Genomic DNA, 26,799 nt, shown 5'->3' on the forward strand with positions numbered 1-26,799 from the left:
GCGGCGCTGACAGGCGGCTGCATGGTGCCTGCCGCCCCTCCGCCGCCGATGTACTGAGGCCGCGCCGGGCCGGGCCGGGGGAGCCGGCGGCGGCCTGGATGGTGGCGTAGGGCCCGCGTTGCCGGCTCCCCAGCATGGCGAGCTACCTGCCCCCCTGCGTGATAGATGGAGGCACCGGGTGAGTGCGGGGGGTGGGGGGGAGCGTACCGGCACAGCCAGCCCCCTTTCTGGGGAGTCGGGGGGTGTCTCTGCCGTGCCGGCGTCCCTCAGCCGCCTCCCGCTGCCGGCTAGGGCTCTCGGCGGGGTGTCCCTTCCCCTCTCGCAGGTCTGGGCTCCTGCCGTCTGTCCCGGTCCCCTCTCGGCCTGTCGCCCCTGGGGCGGAGGGTCTTCCTCCACTCCGCGCCTCTCCGCCGCTGGGGCGGCTGCTGCTGCCCACCGCCTTCCCCCGAGTACCGTCCTCCTCCTCCTTCTCCTGCCCTTCCTCCCTGTTGGGAGCTTGGAGCAGGGCGGTCCTGCCGTGGCCCGGCCGTGTGCCCCGGGCAGGCCGTGTGCCTCCAGGGATGGTGTGTTTCTACGTGCCCTTTCCTCCTCTTGAGTCTAATTTTTGTTCATGTTCCTTGACTTTAAACTAATGTATAATGAAAATGCTAAAATTGGGGATAGCTTATTTCAAACGACTGCCTGGAGAGAGGGGACACATCTTTGCTTTGCCTGGGAGCTGTGAACTGATGCCGACTGTGGTCCCGAGGCAGGTGAGGTGTGCTTGCTGGGCTGTGGCGTCTCCTTCATGCACAGCCCCTGGACCGTAGTGGCCTTGCTGGATTGAGGTTGGGTATGCCTCTAGACAACATGTACTACATCTTGAACCTTTCCAGGTATTACCTCCAGCTAGCAATGAGATGGCAGCTGGCTGTCTTATACTGGTGGTGTTTTTTGGTCATTAGGCCATCCCTTCTTCACCTTTGTCAAATCAGTGTGAGATTTATTTTACATTTAGGCAGACTACAAGTTTTGTGACTCAAGTCTTTGAGGACTAAAATGAATCTAAATTGCAGAGGCTGTTCTCAGGAGGCATTTCAGGAACAGGTCTTTCCTATCTGTGTCTAGAGAAGACCCATTCATCATGATCCGATAGACAGGTTCTGCTGTGCCTCAGGAGTGGGAGGTTCAGAGGGAGCTGTATTGAAGATGATGCTGAATATGTAGTGTGCTTTTGCTAATATCTTTCTTTTGCCCAACAGTTATGGACACCTCTGAGAAGGAGAGGAGACACCGGTCCATGATTCAGCCAGTAACTTTACTTGTCAGGCTCTGCCTCAGTGTTACTGATTGCATTAATTTATTGCAATAATAGACCTTTCCTCTGCAGGGAATTTGCAGCACTATTTTCATTTCTTTAATGCTTGGAAAGTTAGCTTAAAATTTCCAAAACTGAGCCATCTTAACAAACCCAAACAACCAACCAAACAAAAAAATCCAACCCCCTAAGGAAGCAGAAGAAGCACTTTCCAAAGATAGGGTATCATGCTGTCCTCTTCTGAAAAAGTGTTTCATATTTTGAAATACGACTATATTAAACTGTCACAAAACTTCTAGAGGTCTCTTGGCCTGCTTCTGTTTATGCCTTATCTTTGTCCTCTCAGTGGGGATTACTGAAGTCCACAGCTGGAAACTTTGGGAGTAGAATAGAGACCAGATTCCATCTTGCATGTAATTCTGCCTGTGCATCAGATACTCCTTGGGAGTTTCCCAGGTTCCTTCTAATTATTTGCTCAAGATACTTTAAATACCACTTCTCCACAGAACTGCTGATGTTACACGAATATTACTTGACAGTTTTGAAGAGTTTTTCGAGGAGAAAATGGGAACTCTAGGTGGATCCTTTAAAAAGGCTACAGTATAAACTACAAAATCCAGAAAATGCATTAAATGCAATGTCTGTCTTTTGCAGGAGACCTCCTTTGCTCTCAAGTTTGTGGAGTGATTCCAGTGTTGGCACTAGCAGTAGATATTGCTGACCAACAGCTGTACAAAATAAGTAAGGGTAGAAAAAAACTTGTGTCCTTTCAGAGAAATAATAATTTAAGTAGAATTTCTAAAATCTGTTTAGTGCTTGCGTGGGAAAAACTGGTGGAGTTTGTGTGTGAGGGTGTGTATATTAGTTTGTTTCAGGAAGGATTCGGATAGTCCCCAAATGATGTGACTTTGCATTTCCATGCCTCCAAAGGATTTTAATTCATACGAGACAACATGGTGTGTCTGCTCATGGGACTTCTCTTGGCTTTGCTGTAGGGCACTGAAATGTGGAAGTCTTTTCAGCAATGAGATTATTGAATTTGAAATAAATTATTTTGCTGAATTCAGGAAGAAATAAAGAGTCTGAACCAAAGCAGCCAGAAGAAGTAGCTTGACTCATTGATACGCAGTCTCTGGAATTTTCCTCTGTGTGGGCTGAAAACCTTCTTATTGTTAGAATGAATCTACTTTGGGTTACAGGCTTCAAACAATTCATTCAAATTATTCATGAAAGGGCTTTCAGATGAAAAACTTGGAAAAGCATAGCGGAAAGGAAAAGGTATATGCAGACGTGCACTGTGGAACATTATGTATATAAAATACACTTTTCTACTTAGATGTCTGATGCTGAATGAGGTGCTTTGTCCAGACACTAATACTTTTTCTTTTCATGGAAGGGGACTTAAGAAGTTTATGAAAAGATGCTTCTTGTTGTTGTTTTGTGTGTAAGAAGCCTGGTTTAATTTATTGTTGTTTGCAGCCATAGGCCTCAGTCATGTGAAACACTGGAATTTCTCAAAGAAAAGCAACAACAAATGTATAGAAAATAGGTGTAGACCTTCAGTGAAAAACATACCGTCATAGCAGGACAGGATAACCTTCTTCTATATTGGATAGATGACTGGAACTTTCTTTGTCATAAACTGTTCAGTCTTTATTCATAAATTTTGCAGAAAGTGGTAATAGTTTGCTATCATCTTTTCCATTAGTATTTGAAAATGATCTGTTCTTCTTCAGTTTTGATGCACTACATCTTCATTTTCTTTGCATGAGGTTTTCCTTGTGATCAGTTTACACTTTGCTGTCAATCATTTTGTGGAGAAGGGCATGCTATTTTTAGTTTCGTAGGACTACCAGGCCTTTTTGGTGTTGCTCTTTTAAGTAGCTTTAAAATTCATAACTAGTTTTATTAACTGGCATTTAGCTGTGGGACCTCAGAATGCTAGTAGGTGGGTGTGCGAAACAAAGATGTCTTAAAATACCCCTCTCTTCAGTGTGTGTATTTGCAGACACTAAGGAATACTTCTATTTTGGGTGTATTTTATTGAAGTCACTCCATTTTCCTTTTAGTAAAAAAAAAAAACCAAACTATTTTGACAGAGTCTTATTGATGAACTTAAATACTTAATTTCTGGGAGAATTGAGCTGGACTTGTCTTAAAACTTAGGGTGTTTTTTTGTTGCTGAGCTGTTAAAGATAGCTGGAATCTCAGAACAAGTTACATTTTCCCCCTTAGTTTATTTCTGTTGCTAAATAAGTGGCTTTAGCCAGGTATTACCTCTGCTCTTTACATGTGAGACTTGTGAACAGCCATTACTGTAATTGCCATTCTGGGTGTAAGAAGCCTGGGTTAATTAACTGTTGTTTATAATCACAGGCTTTAGTCCTGTAAAGTGCTAGACTCTCAAAAAAACCAATGGCTCTAATGTACACTTTATTCCTATAGTGGCTCCTAGTGCTCTTGGGTAAACTGGACAGACATAATCGATTTTTTTCTGTTTGATATTTCTTCCTTCATCCCTTCTTTCTTCATTCCTATTCCTTCATTACATTCTCCTTCATTTCACAAGTGCCTTTCCACATCTTTATGAAGAACTTGTGTTGTGAGTTTCTTGGGTGTATTTGTAATAATGATAATACAGTCTGTTTATGGCAGCATGGCATCACAGGTGTCCTGGCAGTAATAACTGTTAGTTATTTAGCAGCTTAGTTGTCAGAGAATGTGTTCTCTTTACAAAAGTTATTTTTTTGTTTGCTTACAGGACTTTCTTAAAGTGTTTTGCTGTTTTCAGTCACTTCATATCTATCTCTTCAGAGCTTTTTTTTTGTGGATGTAACGTGTTGTTTTAAAGATCTAGACCAAAAACCAGTAGAAACTGAGGAAATGGTAAAATGTTCACAGCTGGGCTTTGGTCTTTTGCATACTTGTCCAGAGAAAAAAAAAATGTCCATTCTGTATTTTGAGATGGATACAGCAACTGCCTGAGTTTATGTATTTTGAGATGGATACAGCAACTGCCTGAGTTTATGATTTTTTTTTATATGCCTTAATTATGTTGTTCTCATGCTTTAGTAAGAATTTTCCAAAATACATAGCTGCTCTTTAAAATGGTTGAGGGTGCAGTATCTGCTTCCAAGTTTGGTCTGTTTGTACATCTTTGCAGTAATATTTTTATCTAAGTTTTTCAGTTTTTTCATGGTAGGACCTCCAAAGAGAAGGAGGTTAGGACTTACCATTCCTCAAGCAAAAGCTAGTGAAACTGATTTGTGTACTAACTAATCACCTGGGAGAAACAGGATGTAGTAGGGGATGATCTTTATTATTAGAAACTGCTTGTTTCAACAACATATAATTTTTGGATTTTTTAAAATACAATTTTTTTAAAAATTTGAAGTATCTTCAAATCCCCTTGCATAAAATAACCTTAGCCTATTGGACCAGTTTTCTACTAATCTTTAATGCAGTCTTCAGTATCCTATATTTTGGAGAGTTTCCAGTAGGTTCCTATCTCACTGGCAATAAATCTGTTGCTTTTAATGAAATTAAGTTGGAATACTGACATGTTCCCTACAGCTTTCTCTGTAATTTACAGATCACAAGACGTTGCATTACCATTAGTCTGCTAGGCTGTAACCCAGGAGAAAGAAAATCATGTTTTAGATGCTTAAATATTCATTGGAGAAGGGACTGAAGACCAGGTAACCTCTCTAACTGTTTAAGTCCAGAGCCTTTCAGGTCAATGAATATTTAAATATCTTGTATAAAAGGGAACAGTCTCTGTAGGAGGTCCTGGAAGTGGGTCACCCGAACACTTTAATGGACTCTTGGGTATGCCTTTGGAAGGTGGAATGTGTTCAGGTCCTGCTGGGCAGAAGAAAAACCTGGGACCAAGTCTGCCATGTCCTGAGTGAATAGTCTGTTGGATAAGAAAGGGCAGCACAACTGCGTTGTCTCTTTTCCTTCTCCAGTGGTTTTGAGAGTAGTTTGAGTTTCCCTTCCATCTGGTTTTGTCAAAGCACCTGAAATACAGCTGCTTTTTCAGGTCTGTCTCTTGTTTGATCCTAAACATATTTTTTTTAATAGTGTTTTTTTTTTTCGCTTGCTTCAACGTTCAACTATGAATTTAGTTATTCTCATAGTTCCAGTATAGATTAATGGCATGCAAAAGAAATTTTTCCAGATCTTATCTTCTGTGAGATGTGTTCTTTGAAAAGAGAACTATTTTTCAATGAGGAATAAGCTTATTCCATAATTTTAACTGGGGTTAATTCAGCTAGTGAAAAAACTAATCGATAAAATACAGAGCTATAGGCTTTTGGTAACTTTAGAAGTTATTCTAGTAGGGGGTTCTGATCCCTACTTGAGAGGGAAGGTAAAGCTATTGCAGACTGATAGCCCAAATTGACTTTTGGAGGGTGTGTTCTTTTTAATACTGTGAGTGGGTGAGAGTTTAACACGTGTGTAGAGGGGGGAAAAGATGGCAAACTGAACTCATCTCTCAGCCAGAGGTTAGTTTAAGAAATGAGTTCTGATTATATTTCAGGAACCCTTAGTGTTTTACATATCTATATCTATGTACACACATACATAAAAATGGTATAAAGAGTATGTATCCATATTTACATGATTAGGTATGTGTGTATATATGTATGTATTGACTGTTTCTGCTTGATGGCCGTTTCTAGTCTTAGAACTAGGTGTCTTGAATCCAGAACCGGTTTCCTTGGTCCTTGCTGTGTGCATTTGAGCAAAGCCTATTTCAGAGAGCGAACCGAAGAGGAAGTGTCCTGTAGTACATCTTAAATCCCAGTGTAACTCCTGTTCTTGCTGGTTATGTTTTAACAATATTCCCTAGGTAGACCTCATTCTAAAATGTGAAGAAACTATGCAATAATAATCATAAAAAGAATTCTTGCTAGTAATGGCCTTCTCTACAAATAAGCCTGATGTCCTGCTTATATTTTTTTGAGAGCCACAGAAAGTATGCATAAACATTTTGGATTAGACTGAAAGCCTATGCCCATATAATGATGATTAAAAATACAACAAACCCTTGCCCGCAAAACACAGTCCTTGTCTTTTTGGCCTTGGGGAAAAGGCTTTTTTAACTATTATTTGAAGTCTATTGAAGCTATAGCTTTGAAGAGATGTTGAAAATATAATATTTAAATTCCAAGGTCATTGCTAATTCAGTTTTAATTCCTTTATCTAAGCAAGCTGACCTTAATGAATGTTTTTCTACCAATCACTCCATAAAGGGGAACTTACTGTTTAAGCTGTTAATGAAGAAGCAACCCTCTGCTTTAGCAGTGGCGTATATTGTTTGCAAATGCTGAGAGTAGGCTGTAGACAAAGACCCTAAATTTGCTTTAGGACCTAGGTTGTGGTTGATCCCATGTAAGACTGTCATGGGTTTAGGTTTTCATGGTAAAAATGGATGTGAATAATGCTAATTTCCCTCAAGTCCTGCTATTATTATATTCCAAGCTAATGACAATATTAGAGAAAGACTTCAGTCTCTGCAGCCATTCCATTAATTTTGTTGTGTTTTTCCTTTTTTCTTTAAAACTGCTTCTGAATTTTATTTTTTTTTTCCCCCTAGGAATTAGAGCTGGTTTTTATAGTCTAGGATGTTAATTACTTCTAGTTGCTGAAGACCTGAACTAGCTTGCAGTCAGTAACACCATGCAAAGATTTAAGGTTTTGTGTGAAAATTTCTTTTTTTTTCATCCCCAAGATACAGTTTCTTCTTTCTCTTGATCCTTTACTTGTTAAAACAGATATTATATGTGTATTGTAAGAGACAGACAATGCTTCATACCATCTGCTGCCCATTTCTAAAGCATTTTATCAATGCATGCTTACTTTGGTGTAGTATGTATGTATTACCACACACAGATACTATACCTGTGACAAAGTGAGTGGTTTGTGCAAGGGAATTGTATCAGGACTGCAACTAGAGTTCTGAACTGTGGTTTGTACTTAAGATGTGCTATTTTTTTTTCTTGTGTTTGACAATATTAAACAAATATGCAAAGTCTAATGACATCTTCAGTCATGGTAGCTTTCTGAAAGGTAAGACCTGCACAGCCCTTTTTTTTACCAAACGATGGAATGTGGCCTGCCTATCTTTTGTCATAGCTGGTTAGCAAGATGGAGAAAGTAGGACCTGAGTTTTCAGATTTCATAGTTCAGAAAAAACTGCCAAAATTTGTAAGCTGAAGGTGTCTGACAATAACACCTAAAATATTTACCACTTTCGAGTTTTCTTCTCAGCAGGATGCTACTTGAAAGCGTAACCCAGAAAATGTAGATGTGGTATGCGATTGGCCTTGACTTTAAGAAGTGTAGTGAACTGAAAGTATTTTTTTTTTTACATCTAAGTGCATCCAATGACCTTGTGATCGTTCTTTTTCTAGGTATACGAAACTTGGCTATGCAGGAAATACAGAACCTCAGTTCATTATCCCATCATGTGAGTAATTTGTTGTTTCTCCAAATTCTAATACACACCACTGTCACTGAGCAGTTTCATGAGCAAATGACATGCTTTCCAACTCCTAACTCAGCCTTCATAGTCTCCTGTCCATCTGGGAAGTGATATTCATTGTGTTAGCATCTTTGGCTAGAGTTAGCTAAAGAGAACTCCTTGTCTGCGGTTAGCTAGGACTGTTGCTCATTAAATCAGCTCTAGGTTGCTATGACAAAGATGAAGAGAACTCCTGTCCAATTTCCTTTTTATCTCCATTATTTTTCTTCCAGGACTCTTGAGTAGACAGAATGCAATTTACCTCCTGTCTACCTGACACCATGGTTACTGCCCAGATAATCTGGGGAAAGCTTCCAATCAAATTAAATACTAAAGTGCAGGTGGTGTCTGCCTTATTTACATTGTCTGGGACTGTAGACAGTTTAATATTCAAAAAAGTTGTTCCTGTTAGGAAATGTTCTTTTTGGGTGTGTGTTTACTAATTAAAATGGTAACATGCTTTTGTTAAGCAGATTAATGTACAAAAAAATTGCTTAAATGTTGTACCTTTCTGGTGTTCTTGATTTTAATTGTTGTCTTAATAGTTTCTCTCAAATGCTATATATATTTATAAATAGTAGCACTGACTACGTATTTATGTCTAATGGCATCTGTTATCTCCACTTATGTTAAACACTGCCTTTTACTTTTTGAGAACATCAGTTAACTGCTTATTAATGCATCTAGACTGTCTTGTAGCTACTCACAGTAGAAGGAAATAATAATCTGGGCCCAAAGAGGTGGTGTGGGGCATGCTCTTTACCAGGTGTAGCTGAAGTACTGGTTATAGTCTTACTATTTTAAGTATTGTAAAAAATTCAGACCTAAACCACTGGTAAAGATTTAAATGTCTTATGTTAAAGAGGTGGGATAGCAGGAGTTTCCTGTGATGGGTTTTGTGTTTTTTTTTATAAATCCTGTTTTATAAAACTATAAACTTGGTGGGGCTTAGATGTGTTTCCAAAAGAATTGTTTGCCTGTCATAATTTTAGGGGCTGATGGTATTTGCTACATTTGTGGATGATGCCTGTCTAGTCTGCGTTTTCTACTGTATGTTATTTAGATCCTGATTATGACCTATTAAAAGAAAACTGGATCTAAATAAGGTTATGTTTTAAGAGTACTTTATTCCATTGTTATTTATAACTTGCCCCAAATTTGCTTTTTTGCTGTCTCATCTTCTTGCCTATAGCAGCCATCATCTAATAATTTTAGTGATAGTTGCAGCCTGCTAATGGGAAGCGTAAGTGTCTCCGAAGATTTCTCTGTAGCGCTGCAAATTGATTTCTCCCCTCTCCCCTTCCTCATTCTTGCCAACCAGGATAATGACTCCAATACTTATTTCTGAAGTACATAGTTTATTTTCTTCTCCTCCTGTGCGCTTAATTCTAGAGTTGAAACTCAGATCATCATGTTGCTTACTGACTTAGAGTAACTCCATGGAAAGTTGCACTTGCGCAGGTTTAGTGAGTGCTGTAGTCTGTAACAGAATACATTTTTAAGATTTCCTATGAGTTATTATTTACATTGAGGGATGGGTGACCAGAATCCTCTGTGATGCAGTGAGAATGAACTCTGCTATATTGCCTTGTCAATAGATTGCTTACGTAACTTCTACTTTCTGGAAACTGTGCTTTCTATATCCCAATTTTTATTTCTGGAAAAGAATCCTTAAGTAAATATTCATTGCTTGGTATTTAGCTGTTTAATTTTGTTTTGATTTGTTTGGGTTTTATTTTAAGGTATTGCAATCCGAGAATCAGCCAAAGTAGGTGACCAGGCTCAGAGGAGGGTAATGAAAGGTGTTGATGATTTGGACTTTTTCATAGGAGATGAAGCCATAGATAAACCTACCTATGCTACAAAGGTAAGCATTGAGTATTTTTAAGAAGTCTTCCCAAAGTTTCAGATTTTTGTTATATAATGTTCTAGGACTTTTTGATAGCCATTTAAAACATACATTTGCTTTTCTGTAAAGTATTTTTGTTGCTTTTTAAAAAATGCATGATTTGGTTCATGGCTTTATATTTTTTCAAGTGTCTGTTTTGCTAGAGCTGTCCTACATGATTGGTGCTTGAACCCTTGTGTAAATATCCATTGATATAGTGCAGCTGTTCTGTTTTCAAAATTATTAGCTATTAAAATAGTTGTAAACAGTGAATATTTAAATTCTTGCTAAAAGTGTATCCTCCTAACATGGCATATGAACTGGGGAATGCGTTGGATGCTTTTGCTTCAGGGAATGTCACAATTGTTTTCTGGAGGGCTGTCTTCAATGCAGCTTTTCTGTGAATCATATTTTCCATACCCTAGTAAAGGACTCCTTGTACTTACAAAATGTTACCGGCTTATGAATTATGTGGAAAAAAAATCATATTTTATACATCCTACTGTATTACTTAAATGTCAGCTGTGTTCTTAACATTGAACAAAATGTAAACATCATCCCTGCCAGAATTTTCGTTGAAAAATATATAGCCTATGTGGTCTTTATTTCTTTTTATAGATTGGAAGGCATATTGAAGCCAAGTATGATTCTCAACTTTATAAATGATAAAATTTGTACAGAAAGAGATTAAAACACAGTGCCACAATAGAGCAATAGCAGTATTAGGAATAGAGTCTTGATTCTGGCTTCTAGTCCTGCAAGATAGAATCACAATTTGAAGTAGCAGGAGATAACTTCAAATACTGCCTCTAAATTAAAATCAGAATGGAGGATTTGATAACCTTAACCATGAGATGAGGTGTTATCATTCTTACAGAAGATGGAAGGGTTCGGGGACTTAGGCTGTTCCTGTTTCTGTGTTTGTTTTTCTTTGTATGCATGTTGACAACTTTTCTTGCTTCAGTGGCCTATACGACATGGTATTGTTGAAGACTGGGACCTCATGGAGAGATTCATGGAGCAGGTCATTTTTAAATACCTACGAGCTGAACCTGAGGATCATTATTTTTTAATGGTGAGTTAGTGAGACTGGGTAAGAAAATATTTTTGTAAGAGGGAAACTAAATAATGTTCCAAGCACAAGTAGCTTTGTCTTTGAGGATTTTTCTCCGTGTATGTCTTTTATTTCTTCAGCAACCAGGGTGGGGGGTAGGAGGAGAGGGAGGAGGAAAATAATCTATAAAGCTGCATTATAACTAAATTCTGTTCAGGCTACTGCAGGTTGGATTTTGTTTTTGAAAAACTTCAATTAATGTTTAAACTAAATTCTGTTTGAAATTTTCTATTTTGAGTGCACTGAGAATTTTAAAAGTTTGATTACCATACCAAACTAATCAAGACATGAAGTCTTAAGACTCTCTTGAGGTGCTTTTTCAGATTTTTTTTTTATTCTTGTAGACAGAGCCTCCGCTGAACACGCCAGAAAACAGAGAGTATCTTGCAGAAATCATGTTTGAATCATTTAACATACCAGGACTTTACATTGCTGTTCAGGTGAACAAAGTGAATATATACTTCTAAAGTGTACTGTATAGCTGCAGTATGTATAGTTGTCTATATGCACGTCTAAAATGTTTGAAACAGTTTTTTCTGACATTGTAAATTAGCACACTCTGCCTGCTTCTAAATATAAACCCTTTCTCATGTAGGCAGTGTTGGCCTTAGCTGCCTCTTGGACGTCACGGCAGGTTGGAGAACGTACTTTGACTGGAATTGTCATCGATAGTGGTGATGGAGTGACCCACGTAATTCCTGTGGTATGTGTAGCAGGATGCAATTTGAAATTATCAGTGGTTTGGACAACAGGGTTGGTTTACTATAGGTTTAAAAAAGAAGTGTCAAATGAAACGTTATTTTAAAGTTTTTTCTGTTGCTTGGTTGTTTGGGATTTTTTCCTCCCTTATTGTTTTGAAAAATATGTATTTTGTTCTGTGAAATGAATGTGCAATTAATTCAGCTTGCAGGCTATAGGTAGGTCACAGTAAGGAATCGTCAAGCCATCTTTTAAAGGCTATTTCCATGTAAAACTGTGTCTTCTGTTACTGTGATGCCTCAGTTCTGTGTAATATTAATGCTTAGCACAGTTTTGGATCTCCTGCATGCCACCAATGTCTGACAAGAAATGTCCTAACTTTTTTGATGTCCTGCAGTTTGATTGCTTTAATATAGCTGACAATGTGTGCTACTTACATGATATATTGTATTTTAGAAGTTAGTGAAATCTGTTTGTGTGGAAACAACTACAAGCTTGTATAAATGCGTGTTCATATACATGGCTGATCTTATACATGGTTGAGCTTAATTATATTAGGATGTTAAAAATACAGAATTATCTGTGCATACAGACATCTGTTCCGTTGATGTCATTTTGTGTATTTCTGAAGCATATAGTATGCTTGAATGATCAGTTATTTTAGAAATGAAAATTTTATTCCCTTTAACTTCATCTTACATTTTGGTATTAACCTGGTCTTCTCAGTATTTGCATGTGGGAAATGCTGGGAAAAGTGTAAAAAAGACAGGGGAAGAAATGATGTTGGCTCAGCAATACCAGTGTTTTCAGTAAATGCATCCTGAAAAAAAATTCAGCAAATTTGTTTTTTGTTGTGCTTATCATTAGATATGACTTAATATAATTTTTCTTGTCTGAGAATTTTAATAATTTTTATACTTATTATTTTTTCACTCTCAAACAGGACATGAGTGGTCTATTTATATTAGGTTGCTCTTCAGATCATGCCTAAAAGACAAAAAATCTTGCACACATTAGAAGACAGTCTAATCAGATGGTTACTATCAGTTGTGTATCTATTAGATACTCAGTATCTGTTTATGTGTAATCATCGAGGTCTTTTAAATAAAACTAGTAACCATTTTGTAGTGGGTTGCACATTTTTATAGTAATTTTACAGTTTCAAGATTTTACTTTTGAAATCAAAGCAATGTATTATAACAATGAGCATTAGTTTTGCTGTTAATTATTGATACACAGTAGGTTTTTCCCTAAATATTCTTTTCCTCTCCTCCTACATAGGCAGAAGGCTATGTAATTGGAAGTTGCATCAAACATATTCCTATTGCAGGTAGAGATATTACTTACTTTATTCAACAGCTCCTAAGGGAAAGGGAGGTGGGAATTCCTCCTGAACAATCTCTGGAGACAGCAAAAGCCATAAAGGTACACCCTTCTTTATATCTTAACAAATACATAACTGAAACTCTTTGAGCTATTTTTTTGGCTTTAACAAGTTGCTGGTGGCTCTTTTAAAAATGCAAATATAGGCAATGTATTGTAATTACGCAAGCTTCTGGTGGTTTATCCAATCAAGTGCGGGGGAAGGAGAAAGAGGAAGAAAATCTTCATGCTAGACTGTTTGGAGTGAGTATGTTCTGCAGATTAAATCAGCATTTTAAGCTTTAGATTTGTTTAACATATGCTTTTTAATTTAATAAAAAATTATGTGTAATGTCAGTAGGGTGATTGTGAGGGTCCAATCTTGCAATGAAAGCTCGCCATTGAACTTCTTTATCAACACAGACCTAATGGTCGTGATGTTTTCATTTTGAGAGAGTAATCTAGGTGAGACAGCGTGCAATCTTGTTGAAACAAATAGGCCATGTGCATTGTCTTGTAGGGTTGAGTCTTCAGTAGTCATTTGGGTGAGAACATCTGTTCAACAGCCCCATCTGTAAGAATGCTCACATATTTTTGTTTCCAGATTATGTTATACTTTAATTCAATGATGGAATAATTATTTTGTCAATTTTTAATGCATGATATTTCTTAACAGGAGAAATACTGTTACATTTGCCCTGACATAGTGAAAGAGTTTGCCAAGTATGATGGAGATCCTCGAAAATGGATCAAACAGTATACTGGCATCAATGCAATCAACAAAACCAAGTTTGTTATAGATGTCGGTTACGAAAGGTTCCTTGGACCTGAAATTTTCTTTCATCCTGAGGTAAGAATAGGGACTAGCAATATGGAGTTACAGAAACTTTACTGTGTGAGGGAAGAGGCGGGGGGCGGGGGGGGAGGGAGGTACTGTAATTTCTGGTGCCAGTGCGCCATCACGTGGAAGCAAGATACCAGTAAGTCTCCAAACTGGAAGCCATGTACTGCCTCGGATAACTTCAGCACAGAAAAACATGAGCACAGCAGATAACTTTTTTTCTAATGTCTCGTGTAACATTTAAAGTATTTTATTCTGTTTCTTTAAAGGCAATCTAAAATTGAGAAGAATTTGTTTGAATTTCCAGATTTTATATAGCTTTTTCCTTCTTTCTTTCAGCATTAGTTTAAACCAGTATGCCTTCATACCGTGTGTTTGATTATGTTGCCAGTCCCTTTGGGCACTACTCTGCATGATAGCATTGCATTGATAATATTTTAAATCTTGGGTGCTGACTTTTGATACTGAGTCATTTTATAAAGCACGGATACTAAATTTGTCCTTGAGGGAAGTCCACTGAAATCTCTGTTGGTGTGGTCATAAGTAACATGTACAGTTCCGGGAAATGTTATGATACTTAGTCTGTCTGGTTTTTGGTAGTTCAGTTTGAGTGAGCTTCAGGATATTGTGGGAGAGGAAAGAGTCAAGTTTTAATATGTTACAGCATATCAGAGAAGGTCCTCTCCATTTCTGCGCACTCCATGGAGTTTATTGCAGGCATCCTGAACCTGCCATACTATTAAAAAATTAAATCAAGATCCACATTAACACTGGAGAAGTTTCCTTTTGTCTACTCTGCTCCTATTGGAAGAATACTAAAAATCCTCATTCTCTCACCTTTTGTCTAAATTCCAGCCTTAATCTCTTTGTGGTCAGTTTGTAGCCATCTGATCTTGTGCCAACACTAAACCTCTGGGCTAAATAGCTTCTCCTCCCTGCTGTTTACCCATATGATCTTACCGAGAGGCATTGAATCCCATGTCAGACATCATTTTAATAGCTCCTCTTTCCATAGTCCCTTCAAAGACTGTTAGGAACAGGGTAAAGGACTAATTTCCATTTTCTTCATTTCTTGATAGTTTCTTGGCTCTGTATTGAAAAAAAAACTGAACTGACTTTCTAGACAAGAAAAACACACTAGATGATATGTACTGCATCCAAAGAGAATTTCTCGCTGGACTTCATTAACTCCTCACTTCAAAGGGTATCAAGTTAGCTAGGTAAAAGCTGCCTTTGGTAAAGCTGTCTTGTAATCCTTTCCTGTTTTCAGTTTAAACAATTTGTTCTGAAGTCTTTAATACTCTTGAAGGTAGGCTTTGGGGTTTGTAGTTATCCAGATTGTTTCTCTGGTTTGTCAATTAGGTATTTTACTTGCTATTCACTAACCATATGGTATTTGCTAGCAGACTGCAATTTCACATGTCACTTCTCTTGTCCCCGTTCTTAGAGCATGTTATACTCTGCTTTGGATGCTATAACTCTCATTTTTACTTATTCCTTTTGCCCTGCTGTTATATCAATATCTTTGAGGAGAGCTCATGAGAAGTTTTCAGACTGTAGCTCATTCGGATGAGAACTCTCTGTGTTGAAGCAACACTGCTTCTTTCTTCTCTTTTAATTTATGTGGCTTCTTCATGTTTTAGCTTCTTGCATGATTAATTCTGTCTATGGAAATTAACGTGAATTCTTGGGGATTTTTCACATAATTTTTATGGCTCCTGGTCTCCAAGCCAACTTCCTTTGCTAATTTCTCTTTCAGTTCAATGTATACTTGTGTCTTGGCTTTTGATATTCTTCCAGTTAGATACTTCATCTTGTTTAGGATGTGAATCCCCAATAGTTTCTACACCTTTGGGAAAGTTTTAAAGTTATGTAATAATATATCTATTATAATATATTATTATGTATTGATAATTCATTTAATTTCTCAAAGTTTAATCTCTGAAAGGGCAAATCCTAGACTACGAACTACTGTTTTTTTTATGTTCATGCTAAGTTTTAAGTGGAAAATTGCCGCTAGTCCAAGAATGTTTTCTAGCATTAGCAACTCTGACTCTCTAGTATTTATACATGCAGAAATTTACTTTAGCACTGCATTGATGTTTGCATTTATGGGGACTTCTACTCAAGACCTTAGGGTGTTTATGCCTTTTTGAATACTAGAAATTTTGTGTGCTTGGAAAAAAAAATAGGACTTTTTGGTGGGAATTTAACATAAATATTTTAGTAGCGTTGAAAATTTTTTACAGGGGAACATTCCCATTTGCACACTAATATTTTTAACTTCACTTAAGAGGAAATACAGGACCGCATTGCACAGTAACAGTATGTTTAATATTGCAGGAGAACTCAAATTCATGTCGTGTACAATAGCAGATTCATAGTGTGTAAACAGTGAATTTATGACCAAGGAAAAGAATCTGAATTTCTCAGAAGAAAAAGGAATTTTCATTTCCCCTGTACAGGAGTGGGTTTGTTATAATGTAGAGTAAGTCGTGAGCGGGAGTAATACTGACTTGGATTCCTACTCACCCCCTTTAAAAGTGCTATTACAAAAATCTTTCTACAGTCTCACTTCTGCCTCTTTGTTTCTCCATTTTTGGGACAAAAAACCTAATCTCTGTTCTATTTCATTTTAGTTTGCTAATCCTGATTTTATGGAATCCATTTCGGATGTAGTTGATGAAGTTATACAGAACTGTCCCATTGATGTCCGGCGTCCATTATATAAGGTATGGTATATAAGTATTTGAAGACTAGATATCAGCGTCATTATCGTGAAGCATATACGTAGCTACCACTTCCTCCGCTATGAGAAATGTGAACTTTGAATAAAGTTCAAGTTAAACAAAGTGCCACTTCTGAATGAAAAGAATTTGATAATTGCTGCTTTTTCTTTTTGAAAGAAGAGTTAACTGTAACAGTGGCTTGATACATAGGTAAGTATTGTCCCTGAGGAACTGAGGCAGAGGAATGTTATTTCTATCTGATGTTTGTAATGTGAATTCTCGTGCATGAAGGCCTTTGTTTTTTGCCATTTTAAGGGCTACATCATGGTCTCACCCTTCTCATTCTCCTCTGCCCCATGCTTTATTAAGCAGAGGTTTCAAAAACATAAATTTTTTCATAGTCTTGACTTGTATCTGCCCACTGGCTGCAGTTTTAGCCAGGTATTGAACCTGGTATTAAAGTACATGAAGAGTTCAGATCTTTAGGAGACAGCTTAAACTTGCCCAGGGTATAGTCCAGAGAGTACTTTCAGTCACTGATCCTTTAAGAAAGGAAAAGGAAGAGACTGACAGGCATAGCTGATGGCAAGCTCTCGTTGTATTGGCAGCACATCCTATGCTTCCTGGTTGTTTTCTGCTTTTGAAGTAGCAGTGCCCTTTTGAAAATAACCATGTAAAGTAGTAACATCGAGAGATTTGCTTGCTCATGTAGAAGGTGGTAGTTTTCCTTACCTATGAGAACAAGTGTTAAGTTCCAACTGAGTTGTATCTCAGGCTAATCATAACTATTAAAATTCTGCGGTCTGTTCTACTGGTCTAGTAAACATCCTTTGTAATCTAGAATGAGACATAGTGCTTCAGAGCAAATCTGTTAGCTATGAGCAGGTTAAAACTACTTAACAAGTTTGTATGTGGAGTGAATTTTGCAGTAGACATCTTCAAAGGGTTCAAGCTTAGGTACGTTGGAGAAGATTTTAGGAAACTCTTAGTGTTTGGTTGTGCTTAGGGTCTGTGCTTTTTTTTTCCCAAGAGACCAAAGCTGCCATAGAGAAATAGCTTAATTGCTTGGTAGGGTAGGAATTAGTACTGACTTCTGAAAAGTGGTATTTAAAAACTGAGATTAAGTTACTCTTTCCTCACCATAATTGGCAGGCAAATAACTTTCTATTGGCTTGCCACTGATTGTGACTTTGTTTTTTCATTGTGCCTGCTTACTTAAAACAGTGTTACACAATTACATGTCGAAGGTAATGATAGATGTCAGTAGTTGTTAACGCTAATAGTTGCTGTCTTGCAAGGTCACTGCAAAGGGATGAACATCTCTGTTCTCATTGTTTAAAACAGTGTATAGGTGTGGAAATCCACTTAAACTTTCTCTTAGTTTTTGTGGTTTATCAGTTTCACTTTCCCACAGTGCTGCATGGTGGTTAGCCAAGGCCCTGTGCTTTGGAGCTGGGTTTCCATCAAATGTATTTGGATTCTTTCCCAGTGTTCATGCAGAATATACTTGCAAGTACCCTCCTTGCAGATTAAATGTGGTATGTAGCATTTGAAGCATTGTTTCACAGCCCATCTGTTGATGTCCTATGGTATTTCTTTGTTCGAGTTTTGCCAGTATCTCTGTTTCCCAATCTGATGAGCATCTCTCTTAAGAGGCTAGTTATCTTACCTTATGTTGACTTCTGGACCAGCAGGACCTTCATAAGAGTGACTTCTTCCGCCACATCTGATAGCCTCTAGCTGTTCAACACCAAGCACAAACATTCTTTCACACTTGATGAAGCCTTTTAAATTGTATAACGGTTGCCAGCAATGCACTCTTCATTTCCATGATTACACCATCTTAATGTGATTGCTTGGAAGAATGGATTGATACTCTTATTCTGTGTCTCTCAACACAGAGTTGAGAGTTCTGGATTGCTAGAATGAGCTGTTTTCTGCTAAAATGGAAGAAGATGGGTAGACTTCTGGGTTTGGAACCATGGGACTTGCACTGAAATGTGAGGAAGTAAGGTGGATATTTTTTTTTTTCTTTTTAACAAACCCAAATCTTCAGAAAGCAGAATGAAATTTAAAGTGAGTGCTCAGATGAAATGATAGAGGAGTAATTTTGGATCTTACCACATGGCTGAAATAATCTGGCATCCTTGCTGTGTTGATCACTCCTGTGTGTTGAATTCCACTGAAAAATGGCCCATCATGCATGCAGCTAGAAATGCAATCGTGCTTTTGCGGCGTTCAGTGGAGCACTGCATCACCCTTGGCATTCTTTGGGAAGAGTGGTGTATAGTTCATCTAATTCTAGTTTTTGGAGAATTCTTTAGCTTCCTTCTCTCTCAAAATGTTGTTCCACAGCCTTTCCTCATAGTTACCTAATATTTATACAAATACATAGTATAACTGATATCACATAAATGCAGAGAAACTAGAGGGAGAGAGCAATAGCATGATGGAGACTACACTCTGCAGAAAAATGCAGTCCTTCCCCCAGATTTCAGGTTACTATGAGTGTACTACTAAAGAGTGCAACTAATGCACACCCAGCTTGTATCGGTGGGGAATATCTGCTCTGTGGTATAGCCACAACAGATGCTAGTGTTGGATGCTTTCAATACTAGTTGCAATTTAAAAGTCTCTTTTCAACCTGGAAATGCTCTGAAACTTGTACTAATGTTTGTCAGTTAGGGCATGAGTTTCGAGACTTAGTGTCAAAAAAAGAGTAGCTGAATTTAACAATGAATATAGTTATAATAACTTTAAAGGTGGATGGAGGGCTTTCAGAAGTTCTAAAAAATGCTTGGTATTCTACTAAGTATTTTTTGTTGGTAACAGGTTCAGAAACTGTCACTCTTATTCCACACTCTACTTCATCTTCCTTTTTCCTCATCCAGAGTCTCTTCCCCAGATACTTCCAGAGTTTAGATGGTAGCAGCAGATAAGAAAAGTATTGACAGCTCTGAGGTCTGTGCCTTCTCCCAGTAGGAAGGATGTAAGTGTAGGGTCATTGATTGTCCCAACAATTGATTTCTTTCAACTTTTGTCTGCTGTGTTTTTGGCACAAATACATGGATGAAAGAATTTAAGATAAGTGACATCTGACAACAGGTTAATTCTGTCAGAAATATCTCTGAAAGATCCTAACCAAGCATGTTTAAGTATTTATGATTCAAATCATGATGGATCAAGTTGTAGCATCCTTGACCTCAAACTTTTAAGCTAGGTTCTCAAGCTGAAAGCATTGCATGAGGTGGGAGCTGTAGTGTATTGACAAGTGTGTTGTTTTATTGTAGGTAAATCGTCCAGGTTTTCAGTGTACATGCAGGTGCATGGGGATGGGATTTTAACAAAAAGACTTTTTATCCGGCTGTGCAGTTGTTGTGCACCATAGTGAACTTGAGCTTGTTGATACAACTAAGATTTGGACTAGAGTTGTTGTATCAGTGTTCTCTTGGAAGGTTAAACTGTTGTCTGCCCAGCTCATAGCGAACCATTCTCAAAACCTGGAGACATCTGGGATGCGGGAGGCTAAAGGGGTGGTAAACATCCCGCCCCGCCCCCGCCCCCCCCCAAGATCTCTTCTAACTTGAATTGCTGGTAAATACTTTGTGCGAAAACAGCTTCCCCTGCGCTGCGTGGTGTGTAGGTGGCGCTGTCAGACTGCTGTGCGGCGTCTGGCAGGACATCTGCGAGCTGCACAGAGAAATGCAGCCCGTGACGGTGCCCACCTTATCTGCAGTATCAGCCCCTATTCTTGCCTTTTCTCTCCGAAATTGTAGATATCCTCAAGAAGACGACTAGATAGGTTTCAACTGACTTGCTTGCCAGTGCTTCAGCAAAATGACAATGTTTGCTGTTAATTACTAAGTGTAGAGTGGGGAGGGTCTGTGGGTGAGGTAAAGCTGGAGAGACTGCCAGATCATCAGATCTGCATCACAAGACACAGCAAACAAAAGGTATTTCTGCTACCTTTGGAAGCAGAAATATCACTTGGGCTGGAAACCCCAAGTGATTAACACTGTTCGTGTAGCACAGGAGTACTGAGGAGAAGCCCTGTTTATTCCTATCACAGCTGTAATTAAATTTTATAACATTACCTGTGCTAGCTGGTTTAACAATAGCTGAATACATCTGCAGTATTTTGTGGTTACTTTTGTGTCTGAGTGCAGGCATATTTCTGCAGAAGAGAAATGTGCTTAAATCTTTAATTAAACATTAAATCTTAATGTTTCTTCATTGTTAAAAGTCAAACTTACTTTAAAAAACAGTGTTTCTCACAATACATTTACTTCTTTGTAATAGATTTGTTGTTTGAGATAGATATATATATAAAAAAATATTTCACCTTATACTTCCCATACAGCATTGGCAAATATTGCCTTGTTTTAACTAAATTAGGAGGCATGTACCTTCGATTCACTTGCTCATGAGTGCTTGGCTTCAGCTTCTGAACTTTCCAGTTTTTACCCATACTAATTTTTAAGTCATGTATTGCTCATTACATGTCTGTGTGGTTGTGTCATGTTAAACAACTTTAATTTAGGCTATCATTTGGAAGGAAGGGAGACTGGGCTGTGTTGAAGTTTGCATTTACCAGAAAAGCAGTGGATGCTTCTCAGCTTGTTGCTGCAAAGTCTGAAGTGTCCAGCTGAGTGTGCTTATACCACATCACAAGGTGCAGTGTAAAGATGCACAAACCGGTTCAGCACCTTGTGTTTGGTAGCACTGAGTTCTGCAGAAGCTAATTTAACATGTTGGAATTTTTATTTAAACTTTATTTAGATTGAGATTTCTGTTACAGTAACTGGGTTGTTTTGTTAGGTAGCTTCATTTCTCTGCAGCATTACACTGTACAGGGATAATACCAGAAATGGTATGGAGAGAAACTCAATATCCTGGAGTTCATAAGACAAGCAAAGGGTATGGATGAGAAGTGAGAAATTTCTTGCCAGCCCTCTGAGATGCTTGGTGTTCACGCCCTGGTTTCCTTCCAGAAATGGCCTACTTTCATTATTTACTTGTGGTTATTTTTTTCATGTGTGTGGAAGGTCTTCATCCCTCCTCTCTTCTAAGGGAACACATTCTTTTGAAACAACTTAAATTTTCAATGTTAGCTATAAAAGTAAAAATCGGCTGAAGCTTCTTTCTGTCAGATGGTATAATGATCAGTGTTAGCTGTGAAACCTGTGGTCTGCTTAGAGCTGTTAAACCAGTGAAGCGTGTTTCAGCAGAGTAAGATCAGAATAAGTTTTGTTTAAAAGAATCTGTTGGAAACAGATACTTAAATCCTGACTTCCTTGATGTCTTTTTCTGGGAGGCCAGGGAATGCCCAGGAAGGCTGAGAACCCAAACATCACTAGTAAGCTTTCTTCACAGATGCATTCAGCATGCTTTATTGTTACGTTTTTCATTAAGCAGTTACTGGAATTACTGTGTTGTGTTGCACTCAGTTATTCTAGAGAAGTTATTTGCTGTGGAGGGGTGGTTTCTTCGTTGTTTTTTGGGGGTTGTTTTTGCTTTTATCTGACCTTTTTCTACCTTCATTGGGTCCTTTGTAAGTGGTGGGTGTGTTGTTTAAGGACTGGGGAATGTGTATGGATTCTGCTTGTGTTGTGAGTGAGGACTACCTGGCTTCTGACCTCCTTGCTGAGTTGTGATAACTCACTGAAGCCTGTACGTAAACAGTCTCCTGCTAAAGATTTAGCACAGATTTGGCCCAGTGCTGTTAAGAAGTGCAGGGAGCAGGGGAACTGTAGCTGTATAATTAACCATCTCATAATAGTAGTTGGTGTCACCTAGTTACTTATCCAAAATTCTTCTTGGCCTGGCTTGTCCAGATATGTGATAATGAGATGACTCACCTTTTCAACAGATATGCCCTAGTACTTCTGTTCTCCTTGACCAGTATTATTGTTAAACTTAATTCAGTATGTAGAAGTACTTGAATAATCATAATCTGCAGAAGGTATAACCTCTTAGCTTCTAACCCTGGAATGGCAAAAGATCCTCCCAATGTTACTGCTAACTCTGTGGTTGCGTGAGTTGGTCTCAGATGTATTCAAACAATTATTCTCAATTGTATTCTGAAAATCTGGTTTTAGTGTTAGCATTGTCCACTTTACGGAGTATACTTGAAGTTTAATTTGCTTTGAGTAGAATTATTGCTTTCACCGTCTTTGCCAACTTCATTATCTCTAGGTAATGTTTTCTGATGGCATCTTTTTAATTGCTGTTTCATCACTCAGGTTGGTGGTTGTCTTTTTTTTTTTTTTCCCCATTAGCAATTTTCTTTTCACATGTGGAGTGCATGACCACTTTGAGGCAGAGGAAGAGATGTTCTTGTGTATGGGGAGAGCAGGAGGAATCGCCCTCCTACTTGAATTTTAGGACCAACTGTGGTTCTGACTCTTGTTTATACATATGGCTCATTTCCTCTTCTCTGTCCTCTGTTTATACATATGGCTCCTTTCCTCTTCTCTGTCCTCTTTTTTTCTTCTGGGAAATGTTTCAGTAGTGTTACGGGCATGTGCAGGTGTCTTTTAAGTACACCTGCCTTGTTATGCACTCTTATACTGTAAATATCTGAAGCTCTGAAGAAATTAGTTTTTCCTACTGTAATGGTTTTTACAATGTACAGAGATTTTTTTTTTCATTAATAAACCAAAAGCTTTTTTTTTCTCACTTCATAAGTTACAAACAAGATTTTCCTTGTTATCTGTTGCTTAAAATCCAAGCAGGTACTTCTGCACCCTGCAAGTGTGAACACTTATTACGTACATCTTTGACTCTTCTGATCTGTGTGCGGGTTCCTGGCTGAAAACAGTGTTTCAGGGATTCTTTCATTACATGCGCAGTCTTGGTCTGCAGTGTCAAAAACTATTACTGAGAGAGAATCCTTTGACCCTTTGTGTATAATGAACTCTTGATCTCAGTTGAGTTGCTAGTGGACATGTGTCTAAGGCATATAAGTGGTTTTAGTATGCACTAATTGGCACTTTGGTTTGCAGTTGAGCAGTATTCAAGGACACACATGAAGTTTTGTCACAGAGTTAATTTTTCTGATTATGAAATGCTTTTTTGTTGCTACTCATGTTCTAGGGTTCCTGTTTTGAATCCCCTCACTTATTTTAAAATGACTTCTGTGTTAGTCTATGACCCTACAATGTTATCAGAATTAAGGTTGTGACATTCTAAAACCCCTATTCAAAATCCAAGTACAAGTCCAGGCTAAGAGGCTTTTGGTTCCCTTCTGAAAACTTAAGTAACACCAGGCAAGCAGGTGTAGACAGGAAAAGTGAAAGGCATTGTACCTTTCTCTGTACTCCAGTCCTCTTTGGAGGTGTGGTACCTTTTTGAAGAATCATTGGACTTGCTGGTTGCCATGTTTAGAAGTTTAGCTCTTAAAGAAATTGAGTTCTAGATAACTTTACAGCTTTTGGAAAGAATCATAACAGTAATATGATAAGGCTAGAGCCTTATTTTTAATCGGGGCTAAAACTGCTTACTATGAGCGTTCCTGGGAAACTTCTTGATGTAGTGTTTTATTTGTGCTGCTCTGCATGTGTAGGGTACTAACTCAACATTTTAATGTTAACTACTCTTTTGTAGTAACATATTCTACATAAAACTCTTCTTTAAAGGGGAAAAAAAGAAAGTAGGGGACCATGGACCTCCTATGGAAATTGAGCAATGCTTAAGGTGCTCTGTGTAGCCTGCCAGCTTCCTAGTGATGTTAAGATCCAAATAGTCACCTCTGCAGTGCTGGCTTTTGGGAAACGTGCTTGAAGATGAATTTAAAGAATGTATATTTATTTTCTTCACAGAATGTGGTCCTCTCAGGAGGATCCACGATGTTCAGGGACTTTGGACGACGACTGCAAAGGGATTTGAAGAGAGTAGTGGATGCGAGATTGCGACTTAGTGAGGAACTCAGTGGTGGTCGGATAAAAGTAAGTAAGCATATCAGGTCCATTAATTACATGAGTAGTGAAAGAAAGTAAGTTCAAAATTTTCACCTCACTAGTGAAAATGCAGTGTTTTAAAATAAGTAGCATATGTATGTGTGGTTAAATGTGTTGGTAGCATTGCAACGTATGACATGTCTTTACAGGAATCTTAAAGCTACTGTGAGCAGTCTCTAGGCAATTCTGGTTTCCCTTCTAGGAGATATGTGATATTAGCAGTAGACAAGGGGGATTTAACTGTTATGACCTTCAGCATACTAATCATGAAGACTGTTATGACTTGGTCACCTAGGGAACATGGCAGACTGAGTAATAAGTGTGAGATAGTGATGTGAACGGAGGGGTGAAGATGTCTGGGTCTGAGCATTTTCAGTTCGTAAGGATCTTGCCAGAAAATGTAAACCAACTAAATATGAACTGTTTTTCTTAGCCCAAACCAGTTGAAGTTCAAGTGATAACACATCACATGCAGCGTTACGCAGTTTGGTTCGGTGGTTCCATGCTGGCTTCAACAGTAAGTCTTTATCAAAACTGTTCTTAATTTTTTTAATTGCATGTAGTTTTCTGGATATATTTGATCTGAGTACTAAGTTTTAAACCTTTTCATTGTGACAACCTAAACTGTGTCACAATCTGGAATCCTTACCCAACTTTTATCTCAGTAAAATTTGTACAGGGCAAGTGGGAGCTTTACTTGAGTAAGGGTATTGTGATTTGACATAATTCTGAAGTAGTTTTTATATGGTAGTTGCAATATAGTCCCTTTATCCTTGAAGTCAGCACTAGAGAATAGTTAGGACTTCAGGAATATAGGATCCAAATCAATGGTCTTAAACCTGAGAGAGAAGCAAATACAGAAAAATGGGAGCAATTCCCACCTTCAAAGTGGGATTTCTTATTGCTGTGTTTAAAAACAGTCTTCTTGACTAATCATATTCTTATTCTAATGTTTCTAGTTTTATTCTATTTCAGAAATCTAATACCATATCATAGAGCTGTAATCTCCAAAAACTTTAAGGCATTAGTTTATTTGTTGGTTCTTCTACTTGATATATTCTTACGCTTTTGAGAGTATTTGTTTTATATTTTCATAGCCAGAGTTTTTCCAAGTATGTCACACCAAGAAAGACTATGAAGAGTATGGCCCTAGTATTTGTCGTCATAATCCTGTTTTTGGAGTCATGTCATAATGCTTGTCTAATGGAAACAAGATATCTGATACCTTGCTGGTGAAGAAACTCATGTAAAGCAGAGGAAGGCAGCAGATACTGTAAATACTGAAACAAGATGTGGTTATCTCTTGGAAGCATTTGGATCACCGCTGTGCACTAAAGCACAACTTACAGCCCCAAGTCATTTCAGTAAAAGCCATTTCTCTGCTGACTACTTCAAAGACTATCCTTCTTTCTTCCTAAATGTGAGGTAATTGAGAATAGGTAAGTCTTGGTTTAGGAGGTTGTGCAAATACTACTGAACCTGAATCTAGAAGAATAAGGCAGTGTTTTACTGCTTGTGGAAAGACATAAACCTTTCCCACTTGTGCCCTGATTTTGCAATCAAATCTTTAGCAATGGAGCACTAAATACCACATTGCCTTCAGAGGAGTTGGAATGGATGCAGATACCTGCCCAGAAGGATTAGATTGCAGGATTGGGACTGTACTTTGTAAATGTAGGTTTTTCATATCATTTTGTATTTTATGATATTGGTAGGGTTAATTGATGACTAGTTCTAAGCACGAACAGCTATCAATGTCATGGAGTGATGTTACGCATTTCCAGGTGTGAGGCATGTATTGGAGTTGTACTGGTATTATTTTTGGAAAAAAAAAAAAGCCATGTATGCTAGAAACTGATTTGTTCATGTTTGGATGACACAAACTAAGTGATTTACAGTATTGTATGAAGTTTATTATAGCCACTGTTACTTTGTTTTGAATTTTCTGAAACTGTTTTATAGAAGATGATGTTTTGTTTTGATGTTGGTGAGTGGTGGATGACACATGGGCCTTGCACCAGTGAAATAAAAGCTGTTAACATCTTTACGAATGTTTGTCGTAGTCCTGATTTAAATACTACTCCACTTTATCGCACAAGGTTAGCTTTCTATGTTAATGTATGTGAAATGACAGTAACACTGAAGTTGGAAGGGACATCTGGAGATTTCTGGTCCAGACTCTTGCTCGGTGCAGGGCTCACTGCAAAGTCAGATCTGGTTGCTCAGGGCCAGTCGGGTTTCAAGTTTCTGAACATCTGGGTAACTGGTTCCAGGGCTTCACTACACCATTATGGATTCATGTATTTGTGTTATAGACACAGTATTTGTTGTTCTATGGTTTAAATCTAAATAGAGTAGGAAATCCTACTTACTCTGTCCACG

At 38.1% G+C, this 26,799-nt stretch overlaps 1 protein-coding gene across 3 annotated transcripts; it reads left to right on the plus strand.

Annotated features, from left to right (window-relative positions):
* ACTR3B (actin related protein 3B) lies at positions 1 to 26,464 on the plus strand. Of its 3 annotated transcripts, none has more exons than XM_074831383.1 (12): positions 1 to 178; positions 7,717 to 7,772; positions 9,569 to 9,693; positions 10,679 to 10,789; positions 11,173 to 11,268; positions 11,424 to 11,531; positions 12,809 to 12,952; positions 13,566 to 13,739; positions 16,370 to 16,462; positions 24,280 to 24,405; positions 24,851 to 24,934; positions 25,515 to 26,464. In XM_074831383.1, the coding sequence occupies exons 1-12, from the start codon at positions 135 to 137 to the stop codon at positions 25,608 to 25,610; spliced, it is 1,257 nt and encodes a 418-aa protein (XP_074687484.1). In that variant the 5' UTR covers positions 1 to 134; the 3' UTR covers positions 25,611 to 26,464. The 3 variants fall into 3 exon arrangements, with proteins under 3 accessions (XP_074687484.1, XP_074687500.1, XP_074687491.1); XM_074831399.1 differs by having other exon boundaries at positions 25,519 to 26,464; XM_074831390.1 differs by lacking the exon at positions 1 to 178 and adding an exon at positions 4,976 to 4,995.
* Positions 26,465 to 26,799: the final 335 nt, after the last annotated feature.

The sequence above is a fragment of the Strix aluco genome, chromosome 1 (genome assembly GCF_031877795.1).
Source record: "Strix aluco isolate bStrAlu1 chromosome 1, bStrAlu1.hap1, whole genome shotgun sequence".
In the NCBI taxonomy this organism is placed as follows: Eukaryota; Metazoa; Chordata; class Aves; order Strigiformes; family Strigidae; genus Strix; species Strix aluco.